Source organism: Leucopleurus acutus (assembly GCF_964270905.1).
Source record: "Leucopleurus acutus genome assembly, chromosome: 10".
NCBI lineage: Eukaryota > Metazoa > Chordata > Mammalia > Artiodactyla > Delphinidae > Leucopleurus > Leucopleurus acutus.
This window is the reverse complement of record NC_139153.1, coordinates 15163802-15183039: the sequence shown is the minus strand read 5'-3', so window position 1 is coordinate 15183039 and position 19238 is coordinate 15163802. Positions and strand designations below refer to the sequence as shown.

General features: G+C 36.5%; 1 protein-coding gene across 1 annotated transcript in view; it reads left to right on the top strand.

Annotated features, from left to right (window-relative positions):
• CNTN6 (contactin 6) overlaps positions 1 to 19238 on the top strand; it is a gene marked incomplete at both ends in the record, with an annotated part of 231957 nt that overhangs the window by 86288 nt on the left and 126431 nt on the right. Inside the window, 1 exon segment of the mRNA XM_082849209.1 lies at positions 2564 to 2739. Coding sequence (XP_082705335.1) covers positions 2564 to 2739 — 176 coding nt within the window.

Below are 19238 nucleotides of genomic sequence, written 5' to 3'. Positions count from 1 at the left end.
ATATTCTTAACTACTCAACAGGGAAGGATGTTCACCAGAAAAAGTTCAAGATTTTAGTTCAAATCCATATGTTTCATGGAATTAATATGATATTAAGGCAGATGCTTAAAATAATCATCTATAGCATATTTCCTAGTTTGCATCATGGGATAATTCTCCTGGGCATGCAATTCTATCCGTAACATTTGTATGACAATCACTTGAATTCATTAATACTATTTCTCCATTGATTTAAACATATTAATTAGGACAAAGCCCACACCATGACTTGAACCCTTGATCTATATGCACAGTTTAATAATCATTGTACCATAGTGATTAGAATGATTATGGGGATACTGTGAAAAATTCATTTGCTGCAGCTAAGCCAACAACTTTGAATTTGTGTTGAAAAACAATTACTGAGCTTAATTAGGAGCATATAATGATGACAGCAGTTATTTCAGTGATTGATTCCAAAATTAAAGAGAGCTGGCCAACTAAGTGCTGTATAGCCTTTGCATTGAAAATGAAAGGGAACACAAAGGTTAAAAGACCATGTAAGACAGTATTACAGTGCTGGCAAGAAGAATATTCGAAGCTTCAGATAGGCCTAAAAAATAATAGTTTTCGCCATTTTCTTCTTCTGAAATTAGAACAAGAGGCCGAACAAATTTCTCTAGAAAAAAATTTGGCAGATAGATCAGGCAAATGAAATATATTATTTTCGACTGCTGTCTTTCAACTTCCTTTATTAAAATGAAGTTGAGGTGCACAAGAATTGGCTAAATAATTTAAAAGTGACAGAGTTTGTTCAAAACCTCTGGATGATTTGATATCTGGTCAATCACTTCTCATCTTTAATAGGGTAGATTACCTAAGTCCGTATTTCTTTTCTACTGTTGTAGATATTTGCCAGACTTTTTCCACGGGATGTTTCAGAATACTCCTAAAAAAGCCAATGACATCTGGAATAATGCTATAAAATGTCATTCCTTTCTTACAGTTAGCTACCTCTACCAAAATAAGGGAAGAAACTGCAAAGCTGGCACAGACCCTACAAAAATATGATTTGGAAATTGGCTATATTACATAGGAAGAGGCCACTCACTTGTTTTTCTGACTGATTATCTTAATTGAATAGTTTAAAACGGGCTTCCCTGGTGGCGCAGTGGTTGAGGGTCCGCCTGTCGATGCAGGGGACATGGGTTCGTGCCCCGGTCCGGGAGGATCCCACATGCTGCGGAGCGGCTGGGCCCGTGAGCCATAGCCACTGAGCCTGCACGTCTAGAGCCTGTGCTCCGCAATGGGAGAGGCCACAACAGTGAGAGGCCCACGTACCACAAAAAAAAAAAAAAAAAAAGAGGTTAAAATATCTCTTTTCTTAAATGCTTTGTATGACTACACACAGCTTGTGCCCTAGAAATATATCTGTTTAAGTATGTAATATTCTTATTTCAAAATGTCTGAATATTTTGATGGAAGTTAGGGGTTGCAAGGTGGGGGAAGTGAGTCCAGTTAAAGGTAATTACTGGCTATTCATTCATCTTAAAATGACCAAATGCAATTTCTAAAACATCTTATATTTCTTTGAAAATAAATATAACTGTTAGGCCTTTCTGATACTTAATTCATGTACAAAAAAATTGTTGACTAATAGGTAAGCCAAGAAACTTTTTGCAGCCTAACATAGAAACTTCTCAAAATGCATTTGTTTTTGTTAAGGTATAATTTTAGTTTGGCATTTCTAAATACTGTTGAAATATTTCTAAATACTGTAGAAATACTGAAAAATATTCAGTATTTCTAAATACTGTTGAAATTAATTTTCCTAGTAAGAGACTAACAGAGACAATCATGTTCTAAAGTACTCTGGTTATTTTTGTTTTGTTATCGGCCTCAAATTGGCATTGTAAAATCTTTGCTGGCTTTCTTTGTGCCATTTCTAATATATTTTTCTTGGATTTCTATGTCTAAATCATTTTTTTTTTCTTTTTGCGGTACGCGGGCCTCTCACTGTTGTGGCCTCTCCTGTTGCGGAGCACAGGCTCCGGACGCGCAGCCTCAGCGGCCACGGCTCACAGGCCCAGCTGCTCCGCGGCATGTGGGATCCCCCCGGACCGGGGCACAAACCCGCGTCCCCTGCATCGGCAGGCAGACTCTCAACCACTGCGCCACCAGGGAAGCCCTGTCTAAATCATTTTGACATTCAATTTTGCAGTATCAGTTGTGCGTGTTCAGGTATGGTACGTGTTATTTGAAAAGTTGCTATAGGAATAGGGCAGCCAGGTTTATTGACTGAATGTCTACTTTTTATTTCTCAAGAGTTCTATTGCCTCTTTGTACACATTTGGGTGAATGTTCATAATCTGTAAAGAGTAGAAGATCTTCAAAATAACATAGTTATTGATATCACAGAGCTCATGAAGACAATTATCTTTTATGAAACTGGTGGGATATATCCACATAAAACCATGTTTTGTTTCATTTTAACAGTCTCAGGAATTACAGGTGCATGTTGTTTAACACAGGGGTGGTCAACTCTGTATATCAGAAACATGATTTGATTTTTTTTTCCTTGAAGGTGGAAGCAAAATGGCACAGATATTGATTTTACCATGAGCTATCACTACAGGTTGGACGGAGGCAGTTTGGCAATCAGTAGCCCCCGCACAGATCAAGATACTGGCACGTACCAGTGCCTGGCCACCAACCCTCTGGGAACAATTCTGAGCCAGAAGGCGAAGCTCCAATTTGCATGTGAGTTTGTGGGAAAAATCTATAATCTTTATGTTTCTAAAAATATATTTTTATTATAATCATAGTAGAAAAAAATCCAGCTTTGCCAATCACATGCTCTTTGAGAGCAAATATGAATTTATAGAGGCAAAAAGTTTTAACAGTGTGCATTTTGTGAATTCAGACTCCTGGGGATAGCTGAAATCTATTTCAAAAAAGGAAGGAAATATCAGTGTTATTGTATTTTGTGAATTATATTTATAAATATCTCTGAAAGTTCCAGATATACATATTAAGATAAAGATTATATATATTACTCTTTTTTCCTTTTTCTTTTGCATTGGGTATTAGTATGCAGAGCACACGAAGCAAAAGCTGAGGGCAGAGATGTCTTTTGGGGGAGGCTAGTATTCTCCCAGGAAAAGTGATCATGCATCCACAGTTTGATGTAGGTGGAAATAAAGTAGTTGCCAAAGGCAGATTTTATATTAACTGTAACAATGTCCAGCTGCATCACAAAAATGTCATCCAAATAATTACCTTGGTGACATTTGGGGACATTAGCAGATAAACAACAGACATACTGCTCCTTATATAGTTTTTTTGTAGTGTTTCCAGGGGCTGAAATGTTTCATATTGGATCCAGGGAAAGCCTTGTTTGAAAGTAATTACATCTGTTGATATGGATGAAGTAGAAGCCTTAAATGTCTCCTTTTGTACCCCCTCCCTGACCCAATCCCTACCTGTGTCCACCTCAGAGGATATATCAGGGGCCAAAGCGTGAGAAGCTACTCTTTGCAGCCCTCATGAAAAGGTCTATGCTTCTGTTACTTTGAAAAAGTAATTATTTTGAAATTTAAAAAATAAAATATATGTCCAAAGCCCACCTTGTAGAACTACTTTAGTCATCACTAGATATATAAATTAACAATTGGGTCTGTTTCCCATTGCAAATCTTGTGTTCCAAATATGTGTTCTTGTGTTCCAAATATGCCTTGTTCTACACATAGTTCCCCTATGTTGACCATTCTGGGGATGGCATTGTTTCTGAATATGTATATAAGCATATTCAGAAATAAGTACACACACACATACGTATATATATGCATGCGGTCATAAATATACACACATTATACATATGTACATATATGTATGTGGTCCTATATATACACACATACACATGTATACATACACACAACCATTACTAAGTGTATCTGAATGTATTTATATCTGCAGAAATCAAAGGATAATGCAAAAGTTTATAGAGCTAAATGGAATCTGAACAAAGGCTGATGGCTGCTTGAACCTTACGGTAAAGATAAACACAATACTTGATGTCTGCATTTCAGCTAAGACCAGCACTTGGAAAAATAATAGCAAGCAAAATACTAATAAGAAACTTATTTTACAGAAGTAAACAATTGCTCCATAGACTGTCAATGATCCTGCCAAAAGAATTATATCTCCTTCCTGGATAGGTGATAACCCTAGAAGATACACATGATTTGGATCAGATTGCATAAGAATAAGTTTGACTTTCTGGCAAAGGAAAACACATACAGCACATTTATTTGCTATACCCTGGAGTTTCTCTAAAGCTATGGATTCTATCCATTCTTGAAAATAACTGAATACTTACGATGAAAATTAATGCACTATGCTTTACATGGCCATCTATTTCCTCCTCTTTGTTCCCCTTCTTAAACAAAAAATATATATTTTTATTCCCCTACATTATTTTTTCTCACCTTTTTTCTGCTTTTAAAAATATGTGTGACTAGAAGTTTTTCAAAGTTAAATCATATTTTCTCTTTGCTAAAAAAAGAGGAAAGGTTTCAATTAAGAAGAAATTGTATGCTTTCATTTGGATGAATGGGAAAATCAATTCTTCTGTCGTTGCTGACTTTCTTGTCTCTTCACAAAATTTTCCTTTTTTTGAGTTGAAGGTGTGTGACTGTTGATCCCTAAAATCATTTCTATTACTATTCATGCAGAAAGAAGAATGGCCTACATCCATTAGCTGATCTTTCTCCTTCAGACTTAAAGGATCTTATGTTCCAAGTCTTAAACTTGAAAACAAGAACAAAAACAAAAAAAGAACCACATCATTCTGCCTTTCGTGTCCAGTATCTGTAGTGGTCCCACGCCTGAAACATTTCCTACTAAGTCCATGGAGAGATTTGGTTGAGTGTAATTCTCTCTTGAATCAACCCTAAACATAACCAACATATTTTAATCACCTATAAAGTATCTCCCTTCATTTCCTGTATTTCATAAGTACTCTCGCCACCTTACTTAAGTAAGTTGTTCATTCCAAGTAGTACATAACTTCTTTTCAAAAGGTGAAAATACCAGGTCTAGCTTTGCCACTGCTATTATGCAACTCTGAGTGGTTTACTTTTTGTACAAATGAGCACAAAGATATTAAAGATGAATCGAAAAGTGTTGATGGGAACTTCCCTGGTGGCACAGTGGTTAAGAATCTGCCTGCCAATGCAGGGAACATGGGTTTGAGCCCTGATCCAGGAAGATCCCACATGCTGTGAAGCAACTAAGCCCACGAGCCACAACTACTGAGCCCACGTGCCACAACTACTGAAGCCCACATGCCTAGAGCCCATGCTCCGCAACAAGAGAAGCCACTGCAATGAGAAGCCCATGCACCACAATGAAGAGTAGTCCCAGCTCACTGCAACTAGAGAAAGCCTACAGGCAGCAAGGAAGACCCAGTGCCGCCAAAAATAAATAAATAAATAAAAACATCCTTTAAAAAAGAAAAAAAAACACCGTAAGTCAAGACATAGACCATGGAAAAAAGCAGAAAGCTTTCTATTTAAAAAAAAAAAAAAAATGTGTTGATGACTTACAGCCCAGAAGACTCCACTTACAAATTCTTTCTTCTAATCTCATTTAAGAGATACAGGATATTAATATTGCAAAATAGGTTTTCTGAAATTTCGTTCAAAGAAATTACATTCGTATCCACATGCAAATCTATGCATATGCATAATCTCATTAATAAAGTTACTCTTCCAAAAAGAGAGGAAGGGAAAGAGAGAGGCAGAGAAATAGAGAGACAGAGAGAAGAGAGGCAGAAAGAAAAAGAGAGAACATAATAGAAGAGAAATATCCAATTGGGAATTTGTTTCTCTATGAAAACATCCTGAACATCACTAATCAGTACAGAAATACAAATCAGAGCCAGAAAATGCTGCTTCACACTCATGAGGATGGCTATTATTTTAAACACACACACACACACACACACACGCACACATGCACACACACACGCAGAAAATAACAAGAATTGGCAAGGATGTGAAAACATTGGAATCCTTGTGCATTACTGGTGCGAATGTAAAATGGTACAGCTACTGTGGAAGACAGCATGGCAGTTCCTTAAAAACTTGAACATAGAATTACCATGACACAGCAATTCCACCTCTAGGTAAATGCCCCAAAGGACGGAAGGGACTCAGGCAGATGTTTGTATACCCATGTTAATAGTGGCATTATATATAACAGGTAAAAGGTAGAAAGGACCCAAATGCCCATCAACAGATAAATGCATTAACGAAATGTGGTATAATCATACAACAGAATATTATTTCACTTTAAAAAGGAAATTTTATAATTCTATTACATGCTACACCATGTATGAACCTTGAAAACATTTTGCTGAGTGAAATAAGACACACACAAAAGGATACTTATCATAGGATTCCATTTATATGAGGTAAGTAACTAGGCAAATTCCTAGACAGAAAGTAGAATGGTGGCTTCCATGGACTAGGTGAAGGAAAATGGGGAGTTATTGTTTAATGAGTACAGAGATTTAGTTTGGATTGATTACAAAATTCTGGTGATGGATGGGGATTATACAACAATGCGAATGTACTTAATACTAAAGAATTGTACACTTAAAATGGTTTAAATGGTAAAGTTTATGTTATACATATTTTACCACAAGTTTTTAAAAAGTGATATCATCAGAATTCAGTGGAATAAAAGTAATCATTTCAGTTGGCTTTTTTTCCTCCCATAATTATCAAAAAAAAAAAAATGAGTAAGTTTTCCTTATTAAGTATCTATTCTGTTTCTTTGCACAGAAAAAGTAGAATCCAAATGCAAGTCTCCAACCAAATGGAAAGTTTGTAAAGCGCAAGAGCCGCACCCTCAACTTAATTTGAGTTCTCACCACTACTTTCATAAATGTTCAACATTGTCTATTTTGCTAGAAAGGCTTTTGTACCTTTCTGAACATCGCAACAATGGTGGTCAAATGCTAATATTTTCAATACAAACAGATCTGAGTTCAAATTCTATCTTTGTAAAACAACCAGTAGTATATTAGGTCACCTCTTAACAATATTAAGCCTCTTTTATGAAATGTATACAATGAGAATTACAGCAGCATCCACAGGACAGTGAAATGGATTAACTGAGGTAATGAATGTGAAACCCCTGGTCCCTTATAGGCACTCAGGAATGGTAACTCTAATTCTTCTTTTTATATTTTCATTTCCTCTCTCAAGTTGGCCAAACATCTACATATTTCAAACTGCTACAGTTACTCATAAAAAAATCTAGTTTACATTTTAAAACTTTCTCCAGACCAGCTGTTCCCTTGTTTTCAAGACTTTTAGGTATTTGACATATATTACCTTTCTTGAACTGTGGAACAACCATAAGAGGAAGATGCTATTGTTGTCCCCATTTTACAGATTAGAAGTCTGAGGCTCACTGAGATTGGGATTTTTTTAAAAGTATATTGTTAGAAAAACAGTTGTAACTTGAGTATAAAAGTTCAGATTCTAAAACTTATGGCTTTTGTGTTAAGGTATTCAGTCCTTTTCAAACACTGCCCACACAAATTATGTGGACCTTTTTTCTTTATTTCATTTGCTATTGGTATAATCATTGCTGAAATAATAAGCCATATCTGTAGGACAGTAACCTTCACAATAAGCCTGGTGGTAGATGCTGTTGGTGCCGGGTCCAGATCCCTTTTAACAGGCAGTGGGCCCAGCTGTTAATGCCCACAGCTGCCCCTGTTCTTCAATGCATGCCCTAGAGCTCCCCATGGGGTCAGGATGGAGCTAGACAACAGCTGAGACACCTTCTTGCTTAGCGCCTTCTCTTGCTCTATCCAGTTTCCATCCCTCCATTTCTCCTGGGAGTGCTTCCTCAATAAATCAACACCCTGAATCTCTGCATCAGACTCTGCTTCTAAGGAGCCCAAAGTAAGACAGACACTAAACATTTAATATAAGATATTTGATCTTCTTCTTGACAGAGAAATTGGGTCCAGAAGCCCTAATACAAATTTCCATAGGTAAGAACAAAGCTATACATCAAAATAAAATTGTGTCAACAACTCTGCTTCCTACCAGTTGGCAGTCAACTGTATAGTGCCACTTTGACCTTCAGAACAAATGAATTATGAACAGCCTTTCCGTAACTAACTTGTCCATGGGAGAGACTCTGTAGGTAAATACATTTAGATAGTTGATGACTTTTGTTTGCAACTTCTGTCCTGATGTTCAGAAATTCAAAAGCACCCTTGGAGTTTATATTTGACTCAGCCTGTTAGAGTCTCCCTCACCTTGAATCATCCCACCATGAAACCATCTTGAAATGCAGCCCAAATATAAAAAAACTCTGTTATGAAAAATCCTCCTAAATCAAATCTGTCTTTAACCAGCTATGTTACTCAGACAAGTCAGTCATCTCTGTGGACTTATCAAAAGTATGTTTTGAACTATTTAATTGCAAAAGTCTCCTTCAGTTCTTCCACGTAAGATTTTGTCACTCCAAATTCTCAGATAGATTCTAATTTAAGCTCTTCTCTTCTTCCTCTACCCAACCTCAACCCTAAATCAAATTCAGCAAGTGTCTAGTCATCAAAAGCTCCTGTTATCACCCTGGTATTCTTGAATGATAACACCAGTTTGACTTTTTACAAGCTACACTTGTAGCTGCTTTGAATTTCTTTTATTTCTCAAGGACTTTGGTGGTAAAGGTTGAATGTAGACTCCTTCCTTTCATATGTATGTTAATGAATTACTCCGTACTTGTGTGAGAGAACACTGCATCTGTCATTGCTGTTTAAAATGTCATCCCTGAGTAAAAAAGATAGGCATTTTGAAAGAAATCCATGATTTCACTGAGCTGTATTTTTTTTAGACACTCATAATATACAACTCTACCAATGAATAGATCAACATTGGGATAAACATTACTTATGAACAGGGCTTTTTTGGTCCTGCACTATTTAAAATTTAATCACAGATACCATTTCACATAAGTTTGTTCCATTATTGCTGGAGCCTCCTAGCCTAACTAGACCGAACCTAGACTAGCTGAATAAATGAATGGTCATTTATTTATTCATCCACCAAGCAACCAGAAAACACCTTATTTATATGCATCAAGCACTGTGCTAGGGAGTAAAGATTAAATGATAGATAAGAAATAGCTGCTCCCTGTCTTCACAGAGCAGGCAGGTGAAATCTTGAGTGCAAGAAAAAAAGGAAAGAAATTGCTAGCTTTTGCATAGTACATATTATATAGCAGGCACCGTTCCGAGCTTTTTATGTAAATTAACTTCAGTGAGCCTTACACAACAACCCTATGAAGTTACTATAATCCCATTTCCAGATGAGCAGATTGAGGCCACAGAAGAATTAACTAACTTGCCCAAAATCACACACATAAGTAGCAGAGTCAGTATTCAAACCCAGGCAATCAGAACCTGGAGTCCAAGTTCTTACTGCCCACTGTACCTCCTCAAGAAAAGCATCAGATGATGTGAGATGTAACCTATAAGGGAGACCAGAGAAGGAAGTAGTAAAGTTTGTCTGGATTGGACAAAGGGCAAAGGGAGCCTTCCAAAGGCAATTGGGCTTGAACTGAGCCTTGGAATATTAGTTTGTGTTCCAAACACAGAAAGTAGGTGGAGGAGAACATTCAGGTTGACAGGAGAGTGAGAGGAAATGCAAATGCAAACAAGTCTCAAGCATTAGAGAAAATGAGAGGGCAATGGCAAAACCCAGGCCAGGGTGCCTGGAATGTGAAAGGCCATGACTTAGAAATAACTGGTTTTCTAGGACAAGGCTGAAACATAATTTGGAGCCAGGTATATCCAAATTTTGGAGACCCTTTATTTCCAAGCTTAATCTACGAATAATGGAATGATTGGGTGATATTAGGAGATGACAGAGAAACCTGCAGAACTCCCTCATATCATGAAGCTTTTAGGCAGAGGTACCAGGCATGAACTGCCTATGTTTGAAAAATATTCCCCACTCTATGTGACATTGTGCACAGGTGTGAATTTAAGTGTAAAATGGAGGTGTCAGTAGTACCCACTTTATGTAGGTTTACTGAAGGCCCAAATACTTAGGATTACATGTAGAGCAGTGGGTAAGGGCACCTGATATATTGTTGTTGAGTTGTTGATGGAGAGCTTGGCAGAGGTCTGCCCATGCAACTATTAATAGCCCAAGTTTGGGACTTCAGTACTTATCCTATGAACAATGGAAATACTTTGATGTTAAGAATTTTGAAGTTATTTATAGAACATTGCTTGAAAACGCCACATACTTTTCCCCTTAAAAATATCAGTCTGATAAATTAACGATATTACTAATATTATTAAAACCACGGTACACATATTTAGGGATGTTCCAAAACTCCTTTCTAACACTTGTAGGATGGGGTTAAGGGATTCTTGCTCCGTGTCACAGGGTTGATTTTAGGTGGCTCAAGGTTAAAATGCGATAATATTTCATTTTAAAGGGCTATAAACATGCAGGCATTTACAATCACCATAATTTTTTTTTCCAGAGAAATGCCAAGGGTTTTATATCTGCAATGCTGTTCATCTTTATTCTATACCTGTAAGCTCTCCTAAACCATGTTTTACAGATGAAGAAATTAAAGAAATTCAAAGTGGGGCAATTATGTTACTCGTCCAAGGTCACCAACCTACCACAGACTTAGAATTTCTCACATCTCCATCTGAAAATAATTTTTAAATATACATTTATTTGTAGATAGAGGAAGTAAAACAGAATCCACATGAATCCAAAACCCATAGTCAGAGAACAACAGAAAAGGTCTCCAAGTAAAAGTAATGATATCAAGGCCTTTGGCTCTTTCGAGAAGGATTTCTAAGATATCTGTATATTTGTAGGTGATGTGTATTTTTATTTCTGTCTCTTACCCAGGGTCTGTACAAGCATGAAAAACAACAAAAACCCTCTCACATCTAGAAATAAATTTTAAAATCTTCATTGGGTACTGATGAATTCAGAATGTCTTTAATATTTTTTCATATATAAGAAATATAAAAACAGTTATACATGATCCTGAAGATATACTGACAAAGTGCATTTATATCTGAAAAGCAAATTAAAACTCAAGAGAAGGGGTTTTAAAAATAACACTTAAAAACGCATTTGGAAACTGTAAAGGCTCTGATAATTGTGAAGTGTGTGTTAAGTGGGTAGTGCGTATCTAATTATAAATGTAAATGCTAGATGGTTTTTAACCTTTTTTTTTTTGTACATCAGAAAAGTATCTAAACAAAGTGGGTAAAGAAATATTTTTCTTTAATTTATTAAATAAATCTGATAAATTAGTATTGATTTTTAATGATCATTTTGGAAACAGCACTAAACAATGTAGCAATGGATTTAATATTCTGAATTTATCTTAATGTAATAACTGTCAGTGGGTATCATAAAAAGGAGATGAGTTTGTCTTCGCTTTTAAAACTAATCTAAGCCTTAAACAAATGGACTCAGAGCAGCTGCATGGTTGAATTACAGCAAGCCACTGTTATTTTTATTTTTTTAATCAACAGGAGAGTGGATTATCCAATGTTTTAGCCTCATTTTCTCTTCATCATCACTGCTGGACATCTATTTATGTATCTTATCAGAAATGATACTTTTTAAAAATGCAGGCCTTCTCTTATCCCTCACCTCTACACATATTCAGCAGGACCTAGTCTTTTTGGTCCATTTGAATAAAGTTGTACATTCGAGGTGCACAGGCAAAGAGTTGGGGTGGGAGAAGACAACGTTAGAAAGTAAGGTATTCATCCGATCAAAACTGAGATTTTCTGATGTGTAAAACTGAGAAAGAAACCCAAAGCTGAAGTGCTTATTTATTACTCTTATGCTATCTGACAAATGATTTTGAGGAAGTTTTGAACATAGCCTGTAGAGATTTTGCTTTTGAGATTTATAAATTTGGTCAGGAATCACAGCAAAATTTTTATTTGTACTAAAAAATCAGATGAACTATTTTCTGGGGTTTATTATTAATGTGTTACCAAAATAGCAGACTAGAATTAAATGTTTAAAAAGTAAATTCAAATGATAAAGAGGATTTGGTGGCAACCTCTGGAAATGTTCATCATGTTTTAACGTATTAATTTATATACAATCTTTTCCAAGAAGCAAAACACATACAAGAAAATTGCAAAACATACATAGATCAGTGAAGCAGTACTAAACCAGATTCAGAAACAGAAAACTGGGAACACTCCAGAAGGCCCTCCCCTGGTCTACCCTTCCCGTTACTACTCTCTCTCTCTCTTCTCCACTATCTTGACTTGTAAATATATAATTAAATATTGTCTTTTTGAATTTTATATGAATAAAACCATACAATATATATTCCTTTGAGTCTGGCTTTGTAGCCGACAGTATTTGTGAGATTCATCCATGTTGTTGTGGGTAGCTGTAGATCATTAATTTCCACTGATATATAATATTTTATTGTACGAACATACTACAATTTATGAATGACTTCTACTCTTAATGGAAATGTGGATTGTTTCTAGCGACAAAGATGAATAATTCTTTACGAATAATCATGTATCTATCTTCAGTACATTTGTGTATACATTTCTCTGTTGTATATACCATAGTGTAGAATTAATTATAGGGCATTTGGGTATGCATATTTACAACTTTAAAAGATAATGCCAACTATTGTCTACAGTGGTTTTATTAATTTATCTTTTTACCAGCAATGTTTTATTGACAACACTTGGTATTGTCAGTCTTTTTTAAATTTTAGCTTTTGGGGAGGATATGTAAGGGTATCTCATTTGGGTTTAATTTGCATTTCCTGATAACTAATGAACTTGAGCACCTTTTACATGTGTATTGGCTACATGCAAAGCCTCCCCCGCTTTAAAAAAAATTTAAATCATTTTTCTATTGAGCTATCTTTCTTTTTCTTAGTGACTGATTCTAAATATCAGCACAGTGTTGGTTTTATGTAGGGAAATAGCTTTTTCTACCTTGTGGCTTGCCTTTTTATACTCTCTTAATCATGTCTCTGATAAACAGAAATTTTCAAATTTAATACAGTCCAATTTATCGATTGTTTCCTATATGTAATGATGCTTTTTATAAAAAGTTTTAGAAACGTTATCCTGCCCTGATTAAATGAAGATACTCTCCTATATTATCTTCTACAGTTTATTGTCTTGTCTTTCATATTTAAAACTGCAATGCACCTGGAAGTTATTTATTTATTTATTGGCATGGTGCAAGGTAGGTTCAATATATATATCTTCATAGGGATCCAATCGAGCCAACCAAGATATTAAAAATGCAGCCCTTGCCTCACAGTTCTATAGTGCCATCTCTGAAGGTAATCAAGCATGCACACCCACTGCTTGGGACTGCATTTAGGCTCTCTCTTTTCTCTTCCATTGTTATATTTGTCTATCTTTGTGCAAATGCCACACTCAATTACAGCAGTCTTATAATTAGTCTTGATATCTGAGAGTTATTAAAATAGATGATATGGATTAAAACTGAGGCTCAATTTGTCAGCTAAAATCAAGGGGAAAAATATCTCAAGTAAAATAAAAAGGGAATAAAAATTCATATCATAAAGTCATATCCAATTACTAAACTTGAGCTTTTCAGTGGCCAAGGCAAAAAAGGGTTCATATCTTCCAGGGGATAAAAACATGCCAATTGTTCCTATAAGCATAATCGCTCTGACTCTAGAACCTGCGAGAAGCTTCTCTTGTGAATCCTCAAGAGCAAAGTGGGTGATTCAGTGGATCACATTCCCCTCACAAACCTGCTCAAATGCTTACAACATTGGGTTTCTTACGGTGACTTCTTATATCATATCTTAAAAATAACAGCTCACATTCATTAGATACTCCTTAAGACTCTTCCATAGCGTTAGTTAAGAGGCTTCCCGAACTATGTGCCTAGTTTACTATCACTGTAGCCAATGTCACTATCTCTATTTGCAAATCTCACCAACCTCTGGCTATAGCTGTAACACCACCACAGTAGGTCCTCTGCACAGGCAATAGAAATGAGTTGCTAAATTTTTCAAACTTCAGGTGAATCCAATGCTTGCTTTATTCACATATTATGTGGCTCTTCTTGGTGGAAGGCTCACAAAGCATAACTCAGTCCAGAGGTCCTGCCTACCTATTTCAGAAAACTAGGTTAGAATATTTTTCCTGGACATTTCTTGGTGTGCTTCCATGAGCCTGTGCCTTTTCCTATACTTCCGAGATTGATGGTTTGGGAAGAAAGTTGTTCTGCTTCCTGAACTGGTGGTGTTACATTTATGTTACCCCCTTCTCCATTCTTGTAGGAGCCAGGGAATGATGGGAATTTATAAAAATAAGGCACATAAGCATTTCAAGTTTTATGATACTGAGTACATCCTCTATGATGGATGCTTACATATATGTTCCTAAAAGGAGGTCACAACCTTCTCAACAGTTCTTTCTAGCTAAAGAGGATAATTTACTTTAATCCTTCAAACTACCATGTAACACAGAAGCTACCATTATAAACCCAGTTTTATAGACGAGGAAAATTAACTTCAGAGAAGTGGAGCAACATGCCTAGGGTCATTAGAAAATAGTGTAGGTGAGATGTAATGCCTGAGATTCTTGATGTTATAACCCACTTCCCTAATCATTCAACTAGTGCTTGTCAAATGTTAATTTAATATGCATACAAATCACTCGGGGACCTTATTAAACGTAAGTTCTGTTTCAAGAGTCCAAAGGGGGGTGCCAATAGTTTAAGTTTCTAGCAAGCTTCCAGGTGACACATACGTTGCTGGCCTCAATACCATATTGAGCAGGAAATACAGTCTCAAAATAAGACTTATGGTAGTGCCTAAAGACAATCTAATAGCAGCATATAGAGGTTAACCCAAGGTGATATAAAAAGGCAGCTATGATATGGTCTACATAAATCCAGGGGAAAAGCAAATGTTAATCTATATTTCCAAACTCTAAGACGGCCATTAACATATTTATTTCCACATTCAAATAATGCATATTTATTGAGCACCTACTATGTGACAAACACAGGTGGAAGCAGTGAGCAAAGTAAACTCTATTTTCGGTGTTTGTGCACCTGCTCAAATGTAACTATAGGCTTACTTAAAAAAATATATCAATGCCTTTGGAATATAGAACAAGAAAAAAATGTGTTTGAGAATCAACCAAAACAATAGGTTTTCAAACTATAATCCCGTCAGAAATTTCTACTCATGACATCAGAAAATGCAAATGAGAAAGTCTAGATCTGCAGGCATGACTTAAGGAGTCAACTGCAGGGTGTTTCCCCACCTATTTGAGAATACTTAAGTTGACAGATCTACTTTCACATGCATATTAATGAGTTTGTTTGCATAAGTTAATTCTATTTTATGAATGGGGATTATATAACCCTCATTTAATTCTTCCAGAAATCCCATCCATAAGAGCTACTAGAGTTTATCTTACTAGGGGTCTATCCCTTGAGCACAAAGGATTTATTTTAATTATTTCATCAGTTTTAAGCAAAAGTAATCAAATGTAAACAACTGTGCTACGGGGCTGTTCCCCCCACCAGTTGCCTCTCAGCTTTCTGTTTTTGTCTTTGTACTGTTCTCAGGATTCATTTTGAAAGTAATCCTAGTGTTTTCATTTAAAAATGAACAAAATCTGGCTGAGTCAAACATCGAACTTTATGACATTTCTTTTTGGCACGTCTAGAAGGTTTAGGGCCTTGACTATGGTTATTAACATAAATATGAATATTTATAAAAGTTAATACGTATCCAGTAAGCCAAGCCCTGGGAAAAGCAGTTCCCGGGCTTGCTTAAATTCCCACAGCAAGTGTGCGGCAGAGCCAGGATTTTAAACGTGGCTCTGACTGACAGGAGAAGTCAGGCTTTCAACACAAGCATCCCCAGTGGCAGGTGTCCTAAAGAAGCATCTTACGGCCTGTGGTCCCGGTTATCTCATCTCTGCCCTCCACCTCTCTTTCTGCAGTTAACAAAAGGAAACGTCAGTCTGTGATGCTCCGAATAAGGTCCCTTCCCCTCAACTCCACGCTCTCCCAACAGAAATGGAGAGGGTGTTTCGACAAGACCCTCCACCACGCATCCCCAAGCACGTATCCTTGCCTCCGTATTTGCCTTGACATTACCATCTCTGATATGCTGGGGATCCACTGCGCTGTACATAGGGCACTGTAATAAGCCTAGAGTTCCAAGGTCACCCCTTACTGCCCAAACCCTCATCTACACGTAACTCTGCTTGTTCCCACTTCTGACCCCATTTGCCAACCCTCCCCCAGCTGCTAAAGTTCTTCCCTGGACTTCATGAAACAAAGTCACTCACCAGCCGAATCCTTATACCCTTAACCTTTGCTGACTTCCTCCTCACTGGGTTGCATCACCTGAAATTTGGCTTTCTTCTGAGGATGCTGCTTCTCTTGTATTCCGCCAAACTTGTGACTATTTTCTCCCAGGTCCTCTTTTTCTTAATATTTTTATTTTATATTGGAGTATACTTGATTAACAACGTTGTGTTAGTTTCACATGTACAGCAAAGTGATTCAGTGATACATATACATGTAACTATTCTTTTTCAAATTCTTTTCCCATTTAGGTTATTACAGAGTATTGAGCAGAGTTCCATGTGCTATATAGTAGGTCCTTGTTGGTTATCTATTTTAAATATAGCAGTGTGCACCATGTCCTCTTACTACCCAGTCTGTGACTGAGGACAGAGTGCCCCTTTTTCCTCAATGCCACTTCTAGATGACCTTCCTCTCATATGTAATGCCCCAGTCACTAGGATCATGGCCATTAGACTATGCGACCCATGTTGTCTTCACGTTCTCATTCCAGATCATCCCATCATTCCTTGGAGACTTTACCTCCTAGCTTATTGTTAATTTCACCAAAACACTCTTGTCATATTCTTGGCCATTTCATCTTACACTATATTCAGCATTCAGTACTCAATAACCTGATTTCTCAGTTCCTTGATTTTTTATCTTACATTGACCTTGTTCATCTCTCTACCTTAGCCAAATGCCACCCAGTCAAGTTGACTCCAAAATCTTGTCACTATCTAAAATGCCAAGCTTCACCCATATCTAATTTTTCAACCTTCCCAACTCTGGAACACCACTTCTTAACTATCTAGCTCACTGCCTCTATTATATATAGTCCATGGACTCCAACCACACTTCGACTCATTGGATCCTATAATATATTAATCCTAACAACTACCCTCTATCCCTCTCCCACCCCTTGTCATCATTCTGTTTTTAACCAGACTACATTCCTTGATTTACCTTTGAAACCATTGTTTTCCAGTTACCCCTGACTCAACTGCTCATTTCTTCCTTCATTTTATTCATCTGGTGAAAACCTAACCATGGTGAAATCCAAAACAGAATTTTCACCCAGAGAAAAGTCCAACCATGACAACTGGTCTCATTTTTAATTCATAAACACTGACATCAAGTGGGACCTTATTGTCACTTAACATTAAGATTAGGAAGGGAAGTAATCATGAAATTCAAAGATGTTACTGTGTTGGGTTTCTCTTCCCCCACAAAGTCTTCAAAGTCTTGGCCTTTTTTTTTTAATCTCACAACCTATTCCCACTTTTTAGACATCACCCAGCTTGCCTTTCTCTTTAAATACATGTCATCACCCTCTTTCTGTACTGAAATTCACTTTTCCTGAGTCTGACTGTGTGCTGTCCTCCAAGGATAAGCATAGAGGTGTGTGATTTTCTTTTTGTGTGCCTTTTCCCTCATTAGTAGTAATCAGTAATAGAATGGCCCAACTACTTTCTTTCTCTAAAGTGTCTGGATTTCAGATTTCTCTAAGTTTGATAGTAATGATCTTTCTTTTAAAATTCAAGTTTCCTGACTAAGATGCTCATTTTACTTCTGGGGAATAAGATTTTGGAAATGCCAAACTACATGTAAAACTGCATGCAAAGAGGGCTCCTTCTTGTCAAGATGACTTGAGGAGACTCACAGAGACTGGTAAAATGCATCTGTGAGAACCTCCAAGTTGGGCCATTCCAAATCCTATTGGTGTTTGGCTCAGTCCAGGGCTTAAATAATCTTCCCAGGGCATCTCCTTAACAAAGATTCCCTGTTGGAAGAAGGCATTGTTTGGATAAATCTGGGAAGTCAGATGCTTAATTTCTGCATTTTCTCCACTGGACTGCTAAATTTTATTTAGAGACAGGTATAGGAATGGATACAATGTGGACGGTCTAATCTAATTAATCTATTTCAAGCATTCTCTTTTGTCAGCTGACAAAACCCCTTCAGCATCAGTTCTCACACCACCTCACCTAACCCAGCCCAGCATCGTGATGCCATACCCTTTACTCTTATATTTTTGAAAGCAAGAAAAGGAATGTTTATATTTTTATTTATTCTCTTAACTCAGTAGTGTTGGTCTGCACAAAATTGAGATCTTAATAAATACTGAAGTAGGTTTTCACTCTTTTTCTTTATATAAATAGAATCATTGATGTTTATATTCTCCTCATAATTATTATATTTTGAAGTGTGGCTTTGTGTTTTATTCCTTTTGTTTTAAATCTTGGTATAAATGATATCAGAGTGCAATTCCTTTTGCAACGTTTTTTTCCCCCTCTACACTAAGTTTTAAAATTTAGTCATATTTCTACATGGTGGTTTCCTTCTTTCCTTTTAACTGTTGTATAGTATTTCATCACATGAATAAAATAAAGTTTATTCTATTTCTATGCAAGGATGGAAATAAAAATTTAATCTTATTTTTCAGGAACAATATATTACAAAGATATATTCATATATTTATGAATTTATTTAACTTGTTTTTACTGAGCTACTATCATGTGTCAGGCACTCTGATATTTTGAAGGTACAGTGCTTGACAAAACACACATGTCCTTGGCCATGATGAGTCTGTGTATGTAGTGGGAAAGGGCTCATCTAAATATATACATAGCATAAAAACCTTAATAAATAGTTGAAGAAACTCTGAGAGACTAAAATGTAGGGGTTATTTATTGGTGGTGCAGGAAAGTAGGACTCAAGATGGATGAAATCTGTGATGGATGAAAACTAGAGTTTATCCAATATCAGTGATACATTGTGTTTTTTATACCTAATGCTATAATAATGCTGTTAAACAAACAAGGAGAAAACCCCTGT